This window comes from Actinia tenebrosa, unplaced genomic scaffold, assembly GCF_029948245.1.
Source record: "Actinia tenebrosa isolate PJP-AT-01 unplaced genomic scaffold, QUT_ActTen_1.0 PGA_scaffold9__36_contigs__length_13948895, whole genome shotgun sequence".
NCBI lineage: Eukaryota > Metazoa > Cnidaria > Anthozoa > Actiniaria > Actiniidae > Actinia > Actinia tenebrosa.
Genome location: NW_028292586.1, coordinates 4,087,349 through 4,106,883, shown reverse-complemented (window position 1 = coordinate 4,106,883; position 19,535 = coordinate 4,087,349). Strand labels below are relative to the sequence as shown.

At 44.6% G+C, this 19,535-nt stretch overlaps 1 protein-coding gene across 1 annotated transcript in view; it reads left to right on the top strand.

Moving 5' to 3' along the window:
* Positions 1 to 1,103: 1,103 nt before the first annotated feature.
* The window catches only part of LOC148904535 (uricase-like), a 19,133-nt gene continuing 701 nt past the window's right edge, over positions 1,104 to 19,535 (top strand). The window contains exons 1-2 of the mRNA XM_089024989.1: positions 1,104 to 1,536; positions 2,026 to 2,088. Of these exons, the coding sequence (XP_088881115.1) occupies positions 1,306 to 1,536; positions 2,026 to 2,088 (294 nt within the window). The 5' untranslated portion in view covers positions 1,104 to 1,305. The remainder of the gene's footprint in view (positions 1,537 to 2,025; positions 2,089 to 19,535) is intronic.

Here is a 19,535-nt window from a genome sequence, read left to right as displayed (position 1 = left end):
GAAAAATCGGTTTGAGCTCCAGGGACGAATTTCGCTGCCAAAAGATGGCTGAAAATTGCTTACTTTCGCTTGGTCCGTGTATCAAAACTATTAATCCAAATAGCCTTTGAATACTTTCTGCCAAAAGTACAACTCTTATTTGCTCAATTAAGAGTAGTTTCATAAAAATCGAACGACTCAGAATTATTTTACACAATAAAAAGCAATGGGCACTGAGTTACAATGCTGGTCAGTGCATCTCGAAAACTGCGAGTTTCCCTATGTGCCATCCTTCCAAATCTTATGAAATTATAGTCAACAACTATTGGGAAACTACTCTTTTGAAAAATGTATTTTTTATTTTGGGGAAATAATTGTGCGCTTTTTGCGAGAGCTTTTATTTTGACTCATTAAATATGCAGAAATCATTGTTTGGCGATTGCGTGACTTAAAGACTTCTCGAAATAAATTCCCTTGAAACATCATTGTTTTTCAAATCTAGTCTATACAAATAAAAGAAAACATTAACATACTAACCTTCAACACGAAAAGGTCTTTTCCGTTGCTCCATTCATCGGAGTTATCAAGAAATTAGAATTGGCAACCGTGGCGTTGGCTTGTTTTATGCAACCGATTTCCGAAAATACCATCTATCAGTACCAGTCGACATGCACAGTTCGTGTTTCTTTACAAACAACTAGTCAGATTTCAATAAGAAATATACAGAATAGTATACTAAATTCGATTCCTACAGAGTCCAGTAGGTTATTCTAGCTTCACTGGCAAGTTGTTTAGTTGTTACAGTTGGCGCGAGAAAAGAGCGATACTAAAACAATTATTTGCCTCAATATCATTTATATTTGTATTTTATTATTCATTATTTATATTTTTTATATTATTTATTTATTTATTTATTTATTTATTTATTTATTATAATATACAATCTCATAACCATACAGAAAGTGATTTTTTTATTAACGTCTAATCAGTTATTCAATATAATTGATCATATACGTTTATTGAATAAAAGAAGCAAATAAATTATCTTTATGACAAGTCACACTTCATGGAGTGACCGGATCATGCCGTGATCACAGCCGTGATCACAGGAGTGATAACAAGGTCACGCTTTTAGGGGTGATGACAGGCGTGATCACGGTCGTGAAGAGTGATCACGCTATGATCACATTTTTTTCATACTGGGGCGCTCTTAAAGCATTACGGTATGTAAATACATATTCTAAGTAAGCCGTTGTCTCCACACTTAGTGAGTTCAGGTGTAGATCGATAAGTTGTGGACCTCGATGGTGCAGAGTACGCATTAAAATGGCTTCCCAACACTATTTTAGCGATGACCTCACAGGCTACGGGAAAACTGGAGTCCGTCTACTGAAAATCAAACGAATTAACGAAAAATATCACAGCATTCGCGAGATTGAAGTCTGCGTTGAGCTAAAGCTGAACAACAAGAACGACTATCTCAAGGGAGACAACTCTAGTGTTATTCCTACAGATACGCAGAAGAATACCGTGTATGCTTTAGCCACGAAGAATGAGGTACAGTAATTGAATCTTATGAGCTCTCGCGAAGTTAAAGCAAGGTTTCTTGCATTGTACTTAATAATCGATTAACGTAATTGTATTTTTTAACGAGATAATGCTCATAAGGTTTTGCAATGCGTGTCACAAAGATGAATGACCTATTTATATTTTCAGAAGCTTACATAGATAAATTACTTATACTTCGAGATGCGAATTGAATTATATTATGCTAAAAGTTGAAGGTCACTGAATTCGAAACCCTATTCTAGCTGTTTTTTCTTGGTTTATCAATTTCTTTCGATAGATCTCATAAACAAACTAAAAAATAAACTAAAAGAATACATATTTCTTGAAAGGAAGTTAAGATTTGGACTAGTAATAACGCTAGACCGATCACTGGGCCTCGCACATGGAATGTATAATTTCGCGTCGGGAGGAGAGGTTGGGGGTGTGAACAAGCAAGAGGCTTTTAAATATGTTTTTTCTTTTCATTGCTTCTTGCAGCTGAACTCCATTGAAGAGTTTGGAATTAATATTTGTGAACACTTCCTCAGCAGCCACAGTCATGTAAGTCCTTTGGAGAGGGGGTGGGGTGGGAGGGGGAGTATTGTACAAGAAAATGATCGTGACATTCGCCACGTAATGGCTTAGCTAGAACGTTGTGGAGTAGTGAACTATACGAAAGGTAGGAAAGTTGTACTATATGGTACATTATTTTATTCCTACCGATGATTGTGTTTGCTGATCCTGGGACGCCTATGGCGGAGGAATGGCGAGAACTTGAAAGGGTGTTTTGAAAAATTATACGCTATACGCTGAAGTTCAATGACAATGTGAACTCGACGTGGCGAAATAAGTAGATGCTCGAGGCGATAGACTGATCCACCAGTAGTATAGGGAATGGGGGTTCCAGCGCAATCTCAACACGGGGTAAGACCCGCGTCAAAAATCCACCTACGGAAACAACCCACTCCAAGTGTGGTTGGGGGCAACAGCGCAAATATGTTAGTCTATATATGGAGTGCGAAGATTGTAAAGAGTTTGTTTATGATTTCTGTGTAAAGTGCTTGAAACCCAAGTTTGTACCTACTAAACCAAATAAGTATATTTGTTGTGACAAGAAAATGCAAATAGAAGACGACACGTCAGCACAGTGTTACGAATGTGGTAAGAATATTCGTAATGCCGTACCAAATGCTACCAAAGAGCAATATTACGCCAATGGAGGTCGTAAGAAGACCCCATACAAAAGAATAAAATACTTCCGAGACTGGATGAGTCATATCCAAGGTTTACATCCGATATATTTAAGCGACGAAGTAAGGAAGAAAATCATAGACCATTTAGAAGAGCCAACCCCACAAAGTCTACGGAAAACGTTGAAAAAATTAAAGCTAGGGAAATATTACAAAGCTATTCCCTATCTTTTGTGAGGTTTCTGATATGACAAAAGCCGAGTGGATGTTTTGTCGGCTGAATAAGGATATTCCTTATTATCCTGATGTAATTTACGAAATATTTTACAAAATAGACCCCAACCACCCCCTGTTAGGATGGATTCCGAGAAAATAAAAATGCAAAACTGGCGTTTATTTTGCCAGAAACCCCACTGGGGAATGCATCGCGCAGAACACCAAGCTATCCCCAGTGGGGTTTTTTGCATTTTGGGCTTACGGGGCTTATTTCATCCCGCGCCAGAGGCCCTCTAGTACGTACACATATATCTTTCTTACGACCCACCAGAGGGTGAACTCCGGACAGCGTCCCGAGACACCCCCTGACTTTTCCAACTTTTCCTCACGAAACCCCCCATCGCGGGGTTGAATCGCACTTTCTACCCCTCCCCCCACGGTTGCTGTGAGTGTGGGGAGGCTTTTTTTTTTTCACTCACAGCAACCGGTCCAAATGCGTCTACAGCGAGGCTCGAACTCGGGACTTTAGGCCTCCCCAGCTCCAAAGTCCCACGATCACGAGCGAACGCCAGACACATCTGGACGCTTATGTATGTGAAAATTATTATATTTAATCTGCATAATTTCTAGACTGACGTTCGATATGTAAATAGAATCCCGTCACGCTCTTTTCGAAGCAGATGTTTACTGAGCAAGCTTTCTTTGAAGCTCTTCTTTCGCTTCTTGATAGATCTTTTTGCGAGATTCCTCGGAAAGATCTCTTACGACTGTTTTTTTATTCCTTATGTCAGTCTTTAATTTCTCGTACTTTTCCTCTTCGGCTAAGATAAGCGAGAATTCTACGTCGTCTATCTTTCTGTCACGCAAAGCCTTTGAGACAAGGTCAGTGATCGTATTTACTTTAGCCCTTGACAGAGCTATTGTCGTGTCGTGTTTTGATATTTTGCTTGACAACTGTTTCATAATGCCCGTAGCAACAGCCGAAATAATACCACAGGCTGCCCCAACGCTGGCCAAAGGAACTCCAACGATTATTCCCGGCCCAGTAAGCGAAGTAGCAACGCCGGAGCCCGTTAACACAACAGATATGGATCCTGAAGTTATCGCAATCTTATGTAGCGTGCTACGGGCTCTGACGTATTTCTTCCTAACTTTTTCGTAGTGTTTTGCCTGCCCTTCCAAGTAAGCCAGGATTAAATTTGCTTTGTTGAGCCTAAAGTTTTCAGCGTTTAATTCGTTAGGTTCCTTAGGAAGTTCAGGATAAAGTGGAGGCGCTGATGGTATAACATCCATTATATATACTAATGTACGACGCTTTTGGGAATGATATTGAGGAGCAGCCACATCACGACAACCGGGATTACTGGAATTGGAGAGCATTTAGGAAGATGTTTCCACATGCAGACCCCAGTAAGTTCGAAAGAAGACCCGATGGTATTTACTATAACGGCTCTAGGATGTACAGCAACGAGGATTTGAAGCCTACGCTGGTTAATCAAATAGACGATCAACTGAAGCATTCGCCAATGCATAAGCCAACGCCAGCGCCAACGCATGTTGAACCCAGTTGGTCAAAGGAATTATTGCTTGGTACCAGTACTTATCCGATACCCGCGATGTCATTTGATGAACACCCAAGTTTGGACCTAATGTTGAACATGCGGGTCTCTAACGATCATTCCTTTCTGTTAAAGGTGCGAGATATCTTCAAAAACGTGCCCATTGTTCATACCACCGCTAAGGAATCTCATGAATGGTTAAGCGGTCCTAACATGCGTTATTGGCCGCAGCAACTAAACTTTGCAGTTTGGTGTGCCACTAGCGGCTGTGGTGTAAGCGCAAGCTTGATGAAGAATTCAATATTTATGTTTCATTTTCACTTCACGGTTAGAAGAATACTGCATGAGATGGGCGTTACTGCATTACCGGGAGATGCCACGTTTTATCCAAGAGATAATAAATACAGCGTGCCGGCTTATGACAGACTTTGTAAGGAGTTTGACGTTGTAGGGAAGGATTTCCGATGCACTGCCGGCGCTAACAATGGTCTGGGGCATATTTGGGCTTATTGGGGGATTGGTGGACACGAGCTAAGTGATAAGGAAGTTCATGCGTTGAATCTACGATGGAACACTGGGTATCACAAAGAAACTCACGACAGTAGCACCTTCTTTGAACCAAACGCTAAGACCACTAAGGAAGTCAGAGACGGACCTCTGTTCAAAGACGAGGGTGGTAAGTATGCAGGGGCTAATCCACTGATTATCAAAATTACCAACGACGAGCAAACAAAGCAATATCTTAATTTCATACCCCCAGAAGGTAAAGGACTAACCAAAGCCGGCCTTGCCCGTTTAAACCGCAGCATAGAAGCTTACGTGTATTCTATCCTTGGAGCTCAGGTAAACACCCGATCCAGCATAATCGGAAATACTGGCGCCGCAGAAGAAACGCGAGCCGAAGCCTTGATCTTATTCGAAAGTTCAATCTTGGAGGGTGACATTAGCAAGGGCGTACAGCGTTACCAACTAGCCATACAAAATTCTAAGGCGAGGTTGGACTATGCAGTAGCCCCGGGTTGTTGGTTAATGCCTAGTAATTTATCTATAAATACTGGTTCTGTAGTAGGATACAACAATAAACTGCAGCGAGCTACTAAGGATATGAAGTTTGGGGCGAATGACGTGAACTCTGACACTCTTAGGAACATTCCTCACTTCGTAGAGAAGCCAAAAAAGTCACACGAAACGAAGCTACCCGTAGTTAAGAAACCATCGAAGAAGGTCCTGCCTGCGATACCTGAGGAATATGACCATAACTTACTAAAGGCCGGCTTAGCAGCTGCAAGCATTGGTCTGAGCTATTATATATGGCGATGAATAACCCCTACGTAGCTGGAGTAGATTGTGTTTATACGACTTACACAGGCGAGAAAAAATACACCCAGGCATCTTGGGTCGACGTTGAGGGCATGTCCGTGAATTTGAACTACTCGGGAAAGAAGTTAATCCTTTGTACTATTTGCATTGGCACAGAGAGCCATGCCAACGTCGGCTTTAGGTTCCTGGATGAGAATGGCGTACTGCAGCCTATGCGCGTGAAGACGAACAACAGGGAGCCTGTGCATTTCTCCGTAGAGCCGTACCCCGGCAGTGCTGAGAATCTTACGACTTGGACTTTACACATGGTTGCTGATTGCCATGGGAAGGTAAAGCTGCAAATGCGTGTAGACGATACTGGGCGCGTTTGCGTGAATAGCATAGAGGATCAAAGAGATAAGCCTTTTAACCACGCGACCATTAGCACTCTTACGGTGCTTAGTCTTTAAATATATGAACCCACACACGAAAGAGGACTGGTTTCTTCATTACCTAGAGGAAAAGGACTACACGGGCGACGAGTGGTACGACACCGGACTGTGGGTGGATGTTGGGGGGCTAGGATTAATCGTATGCACTATTAGTATGTCGGAGCGGTATTCATGTAATATTGGATTTAGGATTGTTGACGAGACCAACACCCCATTGTTGCCTTACAGGACGAAAAATAATAATAGGCATCCAACCCATTTTTCATCTGAGATTAACCTATATAGCTTCGAAGACCTAGTACCATTAACTTTTCACATGATAGCCAATTGTCAATATGCGAAGCTTCAGATTCGCCCCAGCGATGCCACTGCCTCCAGCGCCAAGCCCAGCATTGCCCGAATGAATGCTGCGGGTAAGGCAACCGAACCTACGCCGGATGCTATTTGGAATCATAAGCCCATTAGCACCATGAGCGTGCTGCCGCTAGTTCCACATTATCAAGGCGGCGCGAATACTATCTTTACTTATCCCAAGTCGAGAACACCTCGGGTACCCGACGACGATAAGCCCCCAGTAATGCACAAGGATAAGATTAGCCCTTCATCTTCTTCAAGAATACCACCCCAATAGCGACGACCAAGATCCAAATGTTGTTACCCACAAACTTTAGCAGTTCTCCGCCGGCCCTAAGTGCCAAGGAAACAACCGAACCCAGCAGCCCAGGAAGACCGGCTGCCATCTTTTTTCCTAAGTCCGTTAGTCCATTGCCTAATTTCTTTACGCCCGCGCCTGTAGCCTTAAGCGCGGATAGGATAACTCCTACTACGGTGCTAATAGCGACCGCAAACGCCAGCGGAATACCATACTTCAAGAGGGCTCTTTTTACCTTTTCCTTGGTGGTAAGTCCCAATTCTCTTTCCAGGTTGTCCTTTTGCGCCTGTAATTCCGCAAGGCGCACCTGAAGGGTTTCTGATTCCCTTTGGGCTGCCTCCCTTTCCTCTTCGGGACGAGCCTGGTCCGCAATTATTTCCTGCTGCCGCTCTATTTGCCCCTCCAGGTCTTCGATGGCCTGATCTCTTTGCCGGATTTGCTCCTCTTTAGTGTTGATTTCGGCAACCAACTGCCGCCGTTCCTCCAAAGAGCCGGATATGGTGATATGCAAGTTTTTAGCTTCCTCTTTTGTCAGGTCTAACTCCTGTAAGGTGAGGTCGAAAGCCCTTTGGGCTTGGTCTCTATCGCGTAGGGCATTGTCTCTTTGTCCTCTAATTTCTATTATTCTTTGGGTTTTGTCATCAACTTCTCTCTTTTGAGCATCGAGAAGTAGTCGGTTTTGCCTCATGTAATCTGCCTCCCTTTCTTCCAACGTTTCTTGCAGTTCCTCGACGCGTTTTTCTAACGCAACCTTTTCATTCAAGGCTGCCAACCTTTCTAACGCGCTTCGGGTAGCTAGTTGAAAGCCTTTTAATCTTGCCACGTCACCCCTAACTTCACCATTGTCGTCGAAAAGGGGTTGCGGTTTCGTCCAGCGGTCTTTGTCAGGAAATCTCAAGTCTTGGACGCTTATGAGGACTTTGTTTCCGCGTTCTGTGAGCCTTACGTCGTCGGCCTCGAAGTGGGAATAGCGCTGCGTTAGCTCTTGCGTTGCCCACTCTACAGTTTCCCGCGCGGCTGCCTCAGGCTGCTCTATGTTTTGAAGCTCCAAGTACTCAGGGACGGGGCTGCCGTGGTTTTTTGATTGCCACATGCGATTCAAGGCGGCCTTGAAGCTTTTCCATCTATTACCATACTTGTTTTCTAGAGCCATGTCGTAGATTAGGGGGTCGGTTTCCGCGCCTTTAGTCCATGCGTCGTATTCTTCGTCGTTAATGTCGACTTGACCTTCTTCGGTAAGGGGATCAAAATCACCTTCTACTTCCATTATATATGATAAGCTCAAAGTTAAACCCCAACGTATTACCTAAGCAGGTTGGCGGACTGAAAGCAGAACGCACCTTTCACCGGGTTACATTCACGCCTTCTAGCGCTAAGCCAGGTGAGACGCTGTATGTAGGCGTGCCCCGCCTAACGGATAACCTAGTATTGGTTCCTGGTACCCTGGCTTTAAGGTTCGACCTAGCGGTGCAGTCAAGCCCCACAGATGAAAGGATTATCGTTAACAACCTTGGTCGCAACATTGTTTCTAAGATGCGCGTAAAGTTCGCCGGGGAATCCCTCTTAGACTTAAACAACTATGACCTGTACACCACCTACAAAGATCTGTGGCTGACTGCATTCGAAAGGGCACAAAAAATAGAGCAGGGTATCGGTAGCGCAATATTACGTAAGGTTAGGACTCCCACCAAGACACAACCTACCGATTCTGGCGACGCAACTGACGTGGCAGATGCAAAGGCCATCAAGACAGCCTATGGTACTAAATACGTAATACCATTGGACTTTGAGGCTATTACCAGCCACGGGGTTTATTATCCTAGACAGTTGAGTGAGTTGCAGCTTGAAGTGACCTTAGCCAACATGACTAACATCATTGGCGGGTTAAGCACTGCGTTGTCGGGAAGTATTCATCCATACGCCATTACCAACCTGGAATTGCAGTATGAAACCATACACTCCGAAGATCTAGCACGTAGCGCTGGCATGGAATACAGTGCTGGAAAGGCTTTCTTGTACGACCACGCGGTAATGTACAAAACCTTTAGTTTCCTGGATAAGACAGACGCGGTAATTACTCAGAGCATTAATTTACCACGTCGTAGTCTTACGGGGCTGATGTTGGTATTTATTAAGCCTTATGAAGCCGGTAAGCGCGACTCTGAAGCCTTTCATAACCCCGGCATCACCAACGTCGGGATTAGCATCAATGGAGTTCCAAATAAGGTGTATTCGCAGGGAATGAAGCCCTCAGACATCTACAGGGAAATAAAAAGAAAGTTTGGGGATCAAGTTGCACCCGGTGAGTTCTTTACCAATAAGTATGCACTGTGGATTGACATGCGAACCACCAACGACGAGGATTTACATGGGCAGGGATTGCGTCTGGTAAATACCCAGGACGGCATTACCCTGGAAATCAAGCGTGACTTAAACGCTAGCGCAGGCGACTCAGACAAGATCAACGCATACATCTTCGTGGTGTCTGACGCCCAGTTGAGCGTAGAAATGAATCAGCTAAAGAGCGTTGCGTATTGATTCGCGCGCTGCGCTCCCTCATCCAAGAAAGGATAAAATATCCCTTACGTATATAATGCTTCGCGTATTCGAAAACAACAACACCAAACTGCAATGCATAGTGCAAGGCGATAAACTTTATTTCAAAGCAAAGTCCGTGGCTGATGCCTTGGGTTACGTAAATTCCAGAAAAGCGGCGTCTGATCACGTCTCAGAGGAAAACAAGGTAACTTTGAGGTCTATAAAGGGTGTAAATCTGACTGACACCCTTAATGCGCAACCACATTCCGTTTACATCACTGAAATGGGTCTTTATGAGTTAATATTCGGATCTGAAAAGTCCGTAGCTAAGGAGTTCAGAAAATGGGTGTTAGGTGACGTTCTCCCTACCCTCAGGAAAACAGGTAAGTATGAAATAGAGCGGCGCTTTGACGGTCCTAACAAGTTGGTATTCAAAATAGAAAATGAATTTGACCTGCATAAGAAGGTCGTAAACTACATACGTCGATTCCACCCTATCCTACTGCTCGCACCAGGTCTTGGAGAACTACAGGACTCAGCTAGCAAAAGGATAGTATGTTGGCAGAAAGGGTATCAGGCGGGGCAACCCGACATCTTAGTCCTTAATGCACATAAAAAACATAATGGGTTATGCCTGGAGTTGAAGACGCCTAAGGGTAACGGCGTATTATCCTCAAAACAAGAGGCGTTACTCACACAATACGAGGCAAATGGTTACCTAACCATGGTGTGCAACGATTACGACCTTATATGTAGGGAGATCGACCATTACGCGGAAGGCATTCGTGTACCTTGTCCTTGGTGTGTTAAGGCTTTTAAGACGCAGGAGGCGTTAAGGACTCACCAAAGAATATTTCATAGATATAATGATAGTTGAACAGACACACTGGCGTGAATTAGTTCAAGGCATCACATACAAAATAAAAAATTACGTCGTCTTCGAAGACATCAGCCGCTTAAGGTTGGTCCTCAAACACGAAGGTAAAGAGTGCACCCTGTGGGCACCTGACTGTGTGCGGTATGTAATCCAAGGTGAAGAGTACACGCACATACGCAGCTATGGTAAGGTTAACGGGCGATGGAAGTTCGACGTTGAAAGGAAGGTAGATGCTAATCCTCTTTGTGATTAGAAGTCATCCTCATGAGCGGTTAAGTATTGGTCTGCTACGGCGGACCTTATTTTTTCTGTCATGTGGTAAACGGATGCGGTAATTAAGACACCGCCTATGAACGCTGCGATTTGAGGTATCATATATCTTTCTCATTTTCTTGGCGTTGGCGATCCAAGACGCCTCCCGCAAACAACTGTCGTAGAGGCAACACCAACCGCAAAGGCGGCGTAGAATAGCACCGTGGAACTCATTAGATATTTTCTTTTTTCCAAGCCTTTCGTACCACCAGGTAATGGTCTAAAGGACGTGGTCCGTCGTATAGACAGCACCAAATATGTTGTCCACTCCGTTGACAGCCGCAGCGATCGCAAATAGCCTCCCAGTGTTCCCTGTCCTCCCATTTAACACCCTCAACATCGTCAAAGCCTACAAAGGTTTGGTCAATTTCCTTCTTAAGCTTTGTCAGCACCCGGGAGGTTTCAAGGGGGCAACAGCGTTCGGCTATGTCACCGTGGGTTTCGCAGGCAATACCTTCGAGGTGGTAACGGCGGCAGCGGTACTTATGCCAGTTCTCTTCAAAGAAGGGCTCATCACAGCGGCGGCAGCAGTTCTTAAGACAGACCCTGTTGTCGCGGTGATATCGTAAGGCTTGGAGGGTGGACAGCTCTCGACCGCAGTCACCGCAAAGGGTGCTTACGGTCTTTTGACAAACCTTTTTGGAAAGATGGTATTGCAGTCGCTGCTTACTGCTGAAAGATTTATTACATTGCATGCACTCCATTATACATACCTTATTTTTTATTGTTATTTTGTTAAACCCTGCAAGAGGGTTTTAGGATAGGGTCTATTATTTCTTGTTGTTTTGTTAAATGCCTGCGAGAAGGTCTTAACAAATTAACAATAATTATTAAGACTCTTTTGAAACCTCTTATCTTACTTTAACAAATTAACAATAAATAAGAAGACCTTATTTAAAACCACCTTGCAGATCCTCTTTGTAGGTGTCAGCTAAGGTTCGCTGTGCTTTAGGATCTGCGGGACACCAATGCCCAACAAAGGATCCTTCGGGGAATACCTTATTACAATGAAGGCAGGTGTATTTTTTACACGGTTTGGGTATCGGTGTTTTGGGAGGGGTAATGCAGTCGGCAGGTAGTTCGCACGTAATACAGTCCATATATTGAAATGGTAATGAGAACTGTATTCTATGGAGGGTATCGCATGAAATCCTTAATGGACTCCTTAGCCCAGCCCGCCATTGTCAAAAGCGCGCCAAACCGTTCTGCGCGCTTCAGACCGCACATTTCATCGTACAATTCCTGCACGCGCTCTTTTAACCGGTCTATCTCTTCCCTTTGCATTTCTATGGTGTCTCTTTTATCTTTTGCGTCGCCGGCAATTCTTCTTACTGCGTCCACTGGGTCCATTGTATATATAATGGATCCGAATCATATTCCCTGCAATGCTCTGATAGTAGGACCCACCGGCTGCGGAAAGACCCAGTTCGTGGTAGAGCAGCTATTAGGACCCTTTAGATACCGCTTTGACTACATAGTGCTATTATGCCCCACCTACGTGAACAACCGCACCTGGACGGGCATAGGAGTGAAAGACGACGACTTCTTTGTAGATATCTTAGACCCTAACGAGTTATCTGGGCATCTTAAGTTCTGGCACAAGCAATTCCCTAAAGATACGCAGACTTTACTCATACTGGATGACATTGCCTGTGGGGACGACGTAAAAAAGCGCACCTCCGAATTAGTGAAGCTCGCTTTCAGCGGCAGACACGACAATATCAGCGTTTGGTTGCTTTCCCAGCAGCTTACCAGTGTCTCTAAACCCTTTAGGGAAAACATAGGCTCTCTCGTAGTATTTTATACACCCAGTAAGTCTGATCTGGAAACCATCTTAAGCGACTACGGTGGTGAGATAAGCAAGGAACAGTTGCATGAATACATGCGGCATTTAAAGACGCACCAACATTCCAAAATGATTTTCTCTTTGAGGTTTCCTTATGACGTTAATGTATATGGAGATTGAGCAGCTCTTAGATGAAGTCCCCACGCAGTTAGACGAAAGTAACCTCAAGGAACAACTTAACATCCTTGTGTCTTCGGGGAAGTGTAAAGAAATGATAGGCAGGGAACTTACCCATGAGCAGGTTAATAAGCTGTCGGAAGAGGAAGTCAAAAAGTTCCATAAAAGGTACGAGGCTGCCCTTGCAAGTAAGACCACAGACGCCGTCGCAGACTCCGCTATCCGACTTGCAACTAAATTGCTTGGACTTGCACTGCCTATAGACGACGTGGAGCAACTGCGGAAGGACATAAGCGAGGACTATGTCATCGCCCAAGAACTTAAGATAACCTGCGGCTGGTTGTCTTTGAAGTGCGGTAAGTTAATGGCAGTCGCCTCTGCGGCACTTCACGTAGCTCAGCACGTCGACTTGAAGGAACTTACGGCCTCTTGGAAGGACTTCAAGAAGAACAGAGACGTTGAAAAGGTCTTCCAGGCAGCACTTACTGAGGTACCTGATCAAGTCGCCTCAAGTACCTAGTCAAGTCGTTGTCAAGTCACCTCAAGTACTTAGTCAAGTCGTCCTTAAGTCATTCTCAAGTACTTAGTCAAGTCGTTGTCAAGTCACCTCAAGTACTTAGTCAAGTCGTCCTTAAGTCATTCTCAAGTACTTAGTCAAGTCGTTGTCAAGTCATTGCCAAGTCATTGTCAAGTCGTCATCAAGTTACTTGTCAAGTCCTTCAAGTCCCTTAATATAAGATGAGTGACACCGAAGAAGAACAACCAGAAAAGGCTCCCGTAGAAGATACCAAGATTACCAAGGCTAAATCTCCGGGCAGAGTCGCTGCCGGAAAGAAGCTCGCGGAGATGAATAAAAAGAACAAAGCAAAGAAGGAGGAAAAGGTGGAGGAAGAAAGAGAAGAGGAATCCTTTATCAATCCTGGGTACGTCATTGGCGCGTTAGGAGTCGCTATAGCAGCAGGCAAGCCTCTACTTACAATGGCGGGCTACGAAGCCAAAAGTAAAGTGGGAGGCCGCAACATATCACGCACCTGTGGAGGTTAGAAAAAGTAAGATCCCTGAAATGGAATAACCTTCTCGCTTTGTAATATAATGTCGACCCCGCGTTGTTGAATGAAACTGTTGAAGAAGCAGCTATCATTACTTCTATTGTTGCGGGTATTGGTTGGGTAGGTAAGAAAGTGCTCAAAGAAGACTTTACTGAAGACCCAGCAAGAGCTTCGCTAACTTTGCTAAGATGACCGCTGCCGTAGGCGGGGCTATCATGCTAAAGGATTAACATACGAAAGGAAAAGTACCTGCCTACGACGTAATATATAATGGCTGGCTTAGTCGCAGGTGGAGTCATTGCAGCTTTAGCATTCACTGGAGCTAATTATGGCGGTCAATATTTGGATAGATTAGTCAGAGGCGACAAAAGCGGTGCCGCCGAAGGAAGAGACACGACTTAGCGCTGGAGAAATATCAGCGGGAAGTGGCAGCTTGGAATGAAAAAAGACAAGCTTACAGGGATTGGTTGGATAAGAACTACCAAGACAAAATGCAGGCAGACAAGAACTTCGAAAACACAAGACTACGCCTTCAAACTTTATGCACAAGCACACCCCGACTTTAGAATGAAAAAGCCTCAGTTCAAGAATTACTACCAGCCTTCTAAGAAACAAAAAGACAATGAATTGGTCTTTGTAGGAGTCGCAGGGCTGGCGGGAGGCGTGGCCTTGGCGTATCTAATATAATGATCGTCTTTTGGAAAGCGACAAGAATAACTTTACTACTTATCTGAATCCTCCCATCCGCGCGGAAAGGGTTCGGCTGGTTAGTTGCTCTTTGTACAATTCTTGGTATAATTTAATTAATGGCTTTGTCGGTCGTGACTTCCACCAAACCAAAAATACCAGATTCCATTACACCCCCATAACACTGGCTAAGGAGCTACAAAGCATGGATATACTCTTACCACAGGATTGCCCATGAAATGACATTCAAGAAAAATAATGGGAGCGCCCAATCTAAAGGACAGTTCATTGGTAGAACTCCTGGGCCTTACTAGTACCACGATAATAGCGGTAGTACATATGATGTGAAATGGAAAGTCGCATCCTCTTATGAAGTCTATTGCGACTTGGTCCATAGTTACAACAATGGAGAAAAGTCTTCTCTTATGTCCAAGTTTCTGCCCCAAGGTAATCCATTTGACCCAGAGTAGAATACCACTCCCATTTCTTTGAGCTATGACTTATCTAATTTGGTAGAACGAATAAAAAAACAAACACATCACCATAAAGTGACGGAAGACGGTGGATTTTTACGGACGTAGTAAGATCAAACTTGTTTGGAATTCATATAATGGGCCGCGTAGAGGACAAACTTAAAGGATTTACTATGGGCCGGAAAGCCTATTGGAGAGGGGCGTCAGCTATGCAAGAAACTCGCGACCGCGGCCCCAGGGATCAGACGAAACGGATAGAACTGGTTGAAAAAACAAACCTCTTCTGGTCATGGTTTTTTTTTATCTTCCAGTGTTCCTAATGTGTTGTGCATTCCAGGCCCAGCTTCACCGTCGTAAATACCCCCAATGAAGTTCATCAGGCGGATTTGCTTTCTTGCCCGCACGATAAGGTGATAAAGAAGACCATAGGTTACGCTTTGACCGTAGTCGATGTATCGCAAGCAGATACAAGGACGCCGAACCTATAACGCAAGGATTCGGGGGAAGTCGCAGAAGGCCTAGGTAGGGTTTATAAGCGCGTCTCTTGAAATGGCCTCCCATAGCTGCTTGCACGGGATGCGGGGGACGGCGTTTCTGGCGTGGGTTAACAAAGACCTGAAAGACCACGACCTAAGATAGAAGAGCCTAAAGCAGAGTAGTACCACAGGGATCAAGCCTTGTCCGAAGATTCAATTAAGCCCTGGCCGAGCGTCTCTTGGTACCAGTATTGGAAAAGAGCCTGGAAGATCCCTCCAAACGCAATAGGGAATGGGACTCAGAAGAGGCTCCACCGGTCGTGTGCAGCTTAGAACAACGAGGCGGCCAGGGCGTACGGGGAGAAAACCCGGGATGCCAAAAAAAGAAAACACGTGGAACACAAGTCCTGCAGTCAGACGTTCGAGGGACGGGCGGTCTTCCCCCATGAAAAGAAATTAGGTAAGGTCACGGTTTCGATATTTCTATGAAGCGGGTGAATTAGAAGGAGGATCAAAAAGAGTACGGATCCTAATTGGTTCTTTGGAAATTACCAGATCCGAAGTGCAGATAGCTAAGAAGGGTCAGCCCATCTGTATTATCTTCATGATGGCCCAACGCTGGGTTTCGTCAAAGAAGAAGAGAGAAAGGAAATGAGTATCGTGTGATGTCCGAATGCTTATGTTGCATCCTTCATCCCACATCCATCGCTTACAGTCAAATGCAGACAGGACACCCTTCATCCTGCGTGACGTTATGTATATGATGACCATAGCTGAGCAGGATGTTCATCTTATGGCGGTCCTTGCGTGTTCGTAATACGTTTTTGAGGTAGGACTCGTGCGTAAGTCCTTCTTAACCACATACTTTTTTACGCACATTTAGCTTTTCCTGTTCTACCGCCGTTCACTTAGCACGATGTAAATATTTGTTTCAGACCCACGTATTCCACGATGGGTTTTCCTAAAACATTTCGTCCTCTTTCATCTTCCCAATTACCTTCTCTATTCGTCGCAGAGTAAAGGAAGTGCTCCTTCGGGGTAACCGCTGGTGTCGTATCGTCTATGTCGGGGAGGCAGTTTTGTAAAACGTCTTCGTTTGCACTTATAGAAATTAGGAGTCGGTTGTCTGCTGTACAGGAGGCGACAGCGGTTCTACTTGACTTTGGCTTAAGGATTATCGATAGTAGAACTCGTAATAAGCAGTTCGATAGGATCAGCACGTAAAAGCATGTGTAAACGGCTTGTTTACTGTTAGTAAGAGTGGCCTTTTTAATGTGAATCACGTAGAAGTTCTAGCATTCTACGTATCTACAGAAGCATGCTGTGACACGTATGCTTCTGCTCCTCTTTGTGCTGACTATTTTTACGCTTACGCGCTTTGCGGATGTTCTCCAATTGTCTTTCCGGAACCACGCTGGTGTGGTTTTTCCATCAGTTTGAAAGAGATTTTTTCGACGAGTCATTTGCGCTGCGGTAGCTTTGCGTGTTTTAAAGTCAATGTAGGGCGCATCCAGGGTTCCTGCGTGACTTTTAGGACTCTGTGGATCTTCTCTACGAGCATTCCGTGTCGCACGTAGAACTGCAGTTGCGGTAATGTACCACATACTTCTTCTTATCCATCACAGGTTCATAGTTAGGTAGTTTCCTGTACGGTTTTGTAACCCGGGCAAAATTTGTTTGGCAGCGGACTTAGCTGATTAACTGGTATCTCTATCGCTTTGGTGCTAAGGGAACTCCTTGGTTCCGTAGTGCAGGCGCTCTGGGTACTCCAGATCCACTTCTAAGACGAAACCTGTGTCTTACTCCTTTCTACCTGCATGTAGAAGTCTATGGTTCACTGGACCCATTCGAAGGCTCTCACAGGAGACTGTGCATTGCCCACCATAAAGGTTATTCGCATCAAGGTAGTAGGTAAATGTATGTGGTTGGTTTCTATGGGTCGGCTCTACTAAGGGTTGTTGCGCGGGCCGTAACGTCGGGATTGGGTACCCGGCATACGCCCGCCACGATACCGTCTTTCCATTAAACCGATACATGTGACTCCGTAGGAGATCCAACTGCGCATTTGTTTCGTTAACAAAGCATCCAGTGGAGCCCAGGAAGCGTTGTAGAAATTAGCGGATCCAATCCGAATATTCCAGAGCCATCTTTCTGAAGCTTTGGAAAACATTCTGCGAGCAGCACTACGTCAGACCTAGGTAGATGCGTGGTAGTCACCCAGTTCTCAAAGGAGTACTTTTCCCACACGGTCTAACGCATGCGGTACCCTCATCCTTTATACCAGACTCGGTTTTAGGGTGTGTTAGAACGATCTTTGGTTGTGGTAGGGGGTCTTTGAATCGATCCCAGGAGTCCATGTATTCGTATGGGTAGAATCCTTTCCTTTCCGGGCCAGTCCTCTATTAACGACCCTGCCGAATGGGAAAGTTTGGTGCGGTTATACTTTACCGAGTGTCTAAGGAGTCCGCCATAAACTGCTGGAATGCTAAGAAACTTTTAGTACCCAAAGTACGGACATGTAGCGATTCTTTGTTGTTGGGTATGCATTTGACGTCGGAGCGTATGTTCCTTTTGTAGTAGCAAATGGGGTCGTAACCAGCGGAGGTTGGAAAGAAGAACACCGGAATCCCATGTCTGGATTTACTTCGAAGTTTATATTGCATTTCCAATGAGCCCGCCATAGGTATTTACCGTGATGTGGCAGTTGATCCCTAACCTTATCCAAATAGAAATCCCTAAACAAATGGCTTTTGTGACACAGACCGTCCCCGACCACATGAACGTGGTGGAGGGATTTCCCGGTTCCTCACCTTTATTAGCATAATTCCCGCATTTTTTAAAATGAGCTTCTCCTAGATACTTGGCCACCCAACTCTCATCCCACGCTTTCGTCCGCAGACCTCACACTCCGCCTCCAAACCTGAAGGAAGCGGTTATGTTGGCAAAGGTGGCATTGTTTTTGCCTGTTACCCCAAAGCCTCCCCCACAGGGTTCTCTTAGGGGTAAAAAATTCATCACATATTCTTTGGACGCAGCCTTCCAAATTGACTTTCTTATCTCAAACATCATTTCTGCAAGCTGGGATTCTAGGAAAATATTAGCTGCGTTCTTACCTCGGTAAATCAAAGGAGGGTTTGCTTTACCATCTGATCTGACTACTGAGTAACCAAAGGAGCCGATCTCGTGTAATCTACTTATTCGTGGCGCCACCGTCTGCTCCTTTCCTTAGTTATCAAACGCTTAGCAAAGTCTGAATATATAGTTAAGGTACTTGCATCTGGCTTTTTGATGGTCTGCGTATGAAAGCTCTTTGTGGTGGGCATCTGGATCCGTTGCGCCCATTCTGCGAATCCCGCGGCGGCAGAATCTAATCGGTTTCTTTAGGGTGTATTTAAGGGTAAATGACCAGCAAAGCAGCAGTCGCAGAAGTACTTTTTGCCTTTGTGGCTTCAGCTATGTTTGCTACCTGTAGACTTTTTTTTTTCTTATTCCCACGAGTTTTCTGCATAATGTGTTTTAAACATGAGTAGTGTCCGCAGTGCCGTAGAACTTACATAGTACGCGCTTCTTTCCTTTTACTTTTTGAACAGACCTCACTAACTCGGCGCACCTATTACTGTCCTTGCCTCTCTGACTCCGTTAAACGCGTACATTGCTAGATCTTTACCTTCTCCATTCAAATATGGGTCCGATTTTGGTAATCAAGCAGGGGAATTTTATTCACACACCATCCACTCTGTATTCAATTCGATTTGGTGGGATACCCTTGACTTGTCCCCACCTTGGCGAGGATCTTCTATGCTGTTTGATACAGTGAACAGACATGATTGCACTATATATTAGCACTCGATTTGGTCTTTGTCTAAGATTTCAACGTTGTGTACATTAGCCTTCCGTCCTTTTTCCCCTACCACTGTTGGTAGCGGTACGTAACTCCCCATCGTATGGGTATTTTAACGGGCTTCATACTTCTTTTTCATCACTATATACCCCTTAAACATATCCATATGTCCAACCACCCTACTGATCATTCTTTTTCCCGTGTCGTTTAGAACAGAGACTCATTACTACGCTTCTAAGGCTGCACCCCTCCGACTTTTCACCGTGCTTCACTTAAATTGACTTTCACTGCGACTTTAAATATATCTAACGATTTTGATCGAACATTGTGTCGTCCCTTATTAACTGTCTTTTCTGATTAATTTTATTTTTTCTACCTTCAGTTGATGATCGCATTGCAAGGGCGTAAAACGTCACTCCCTATA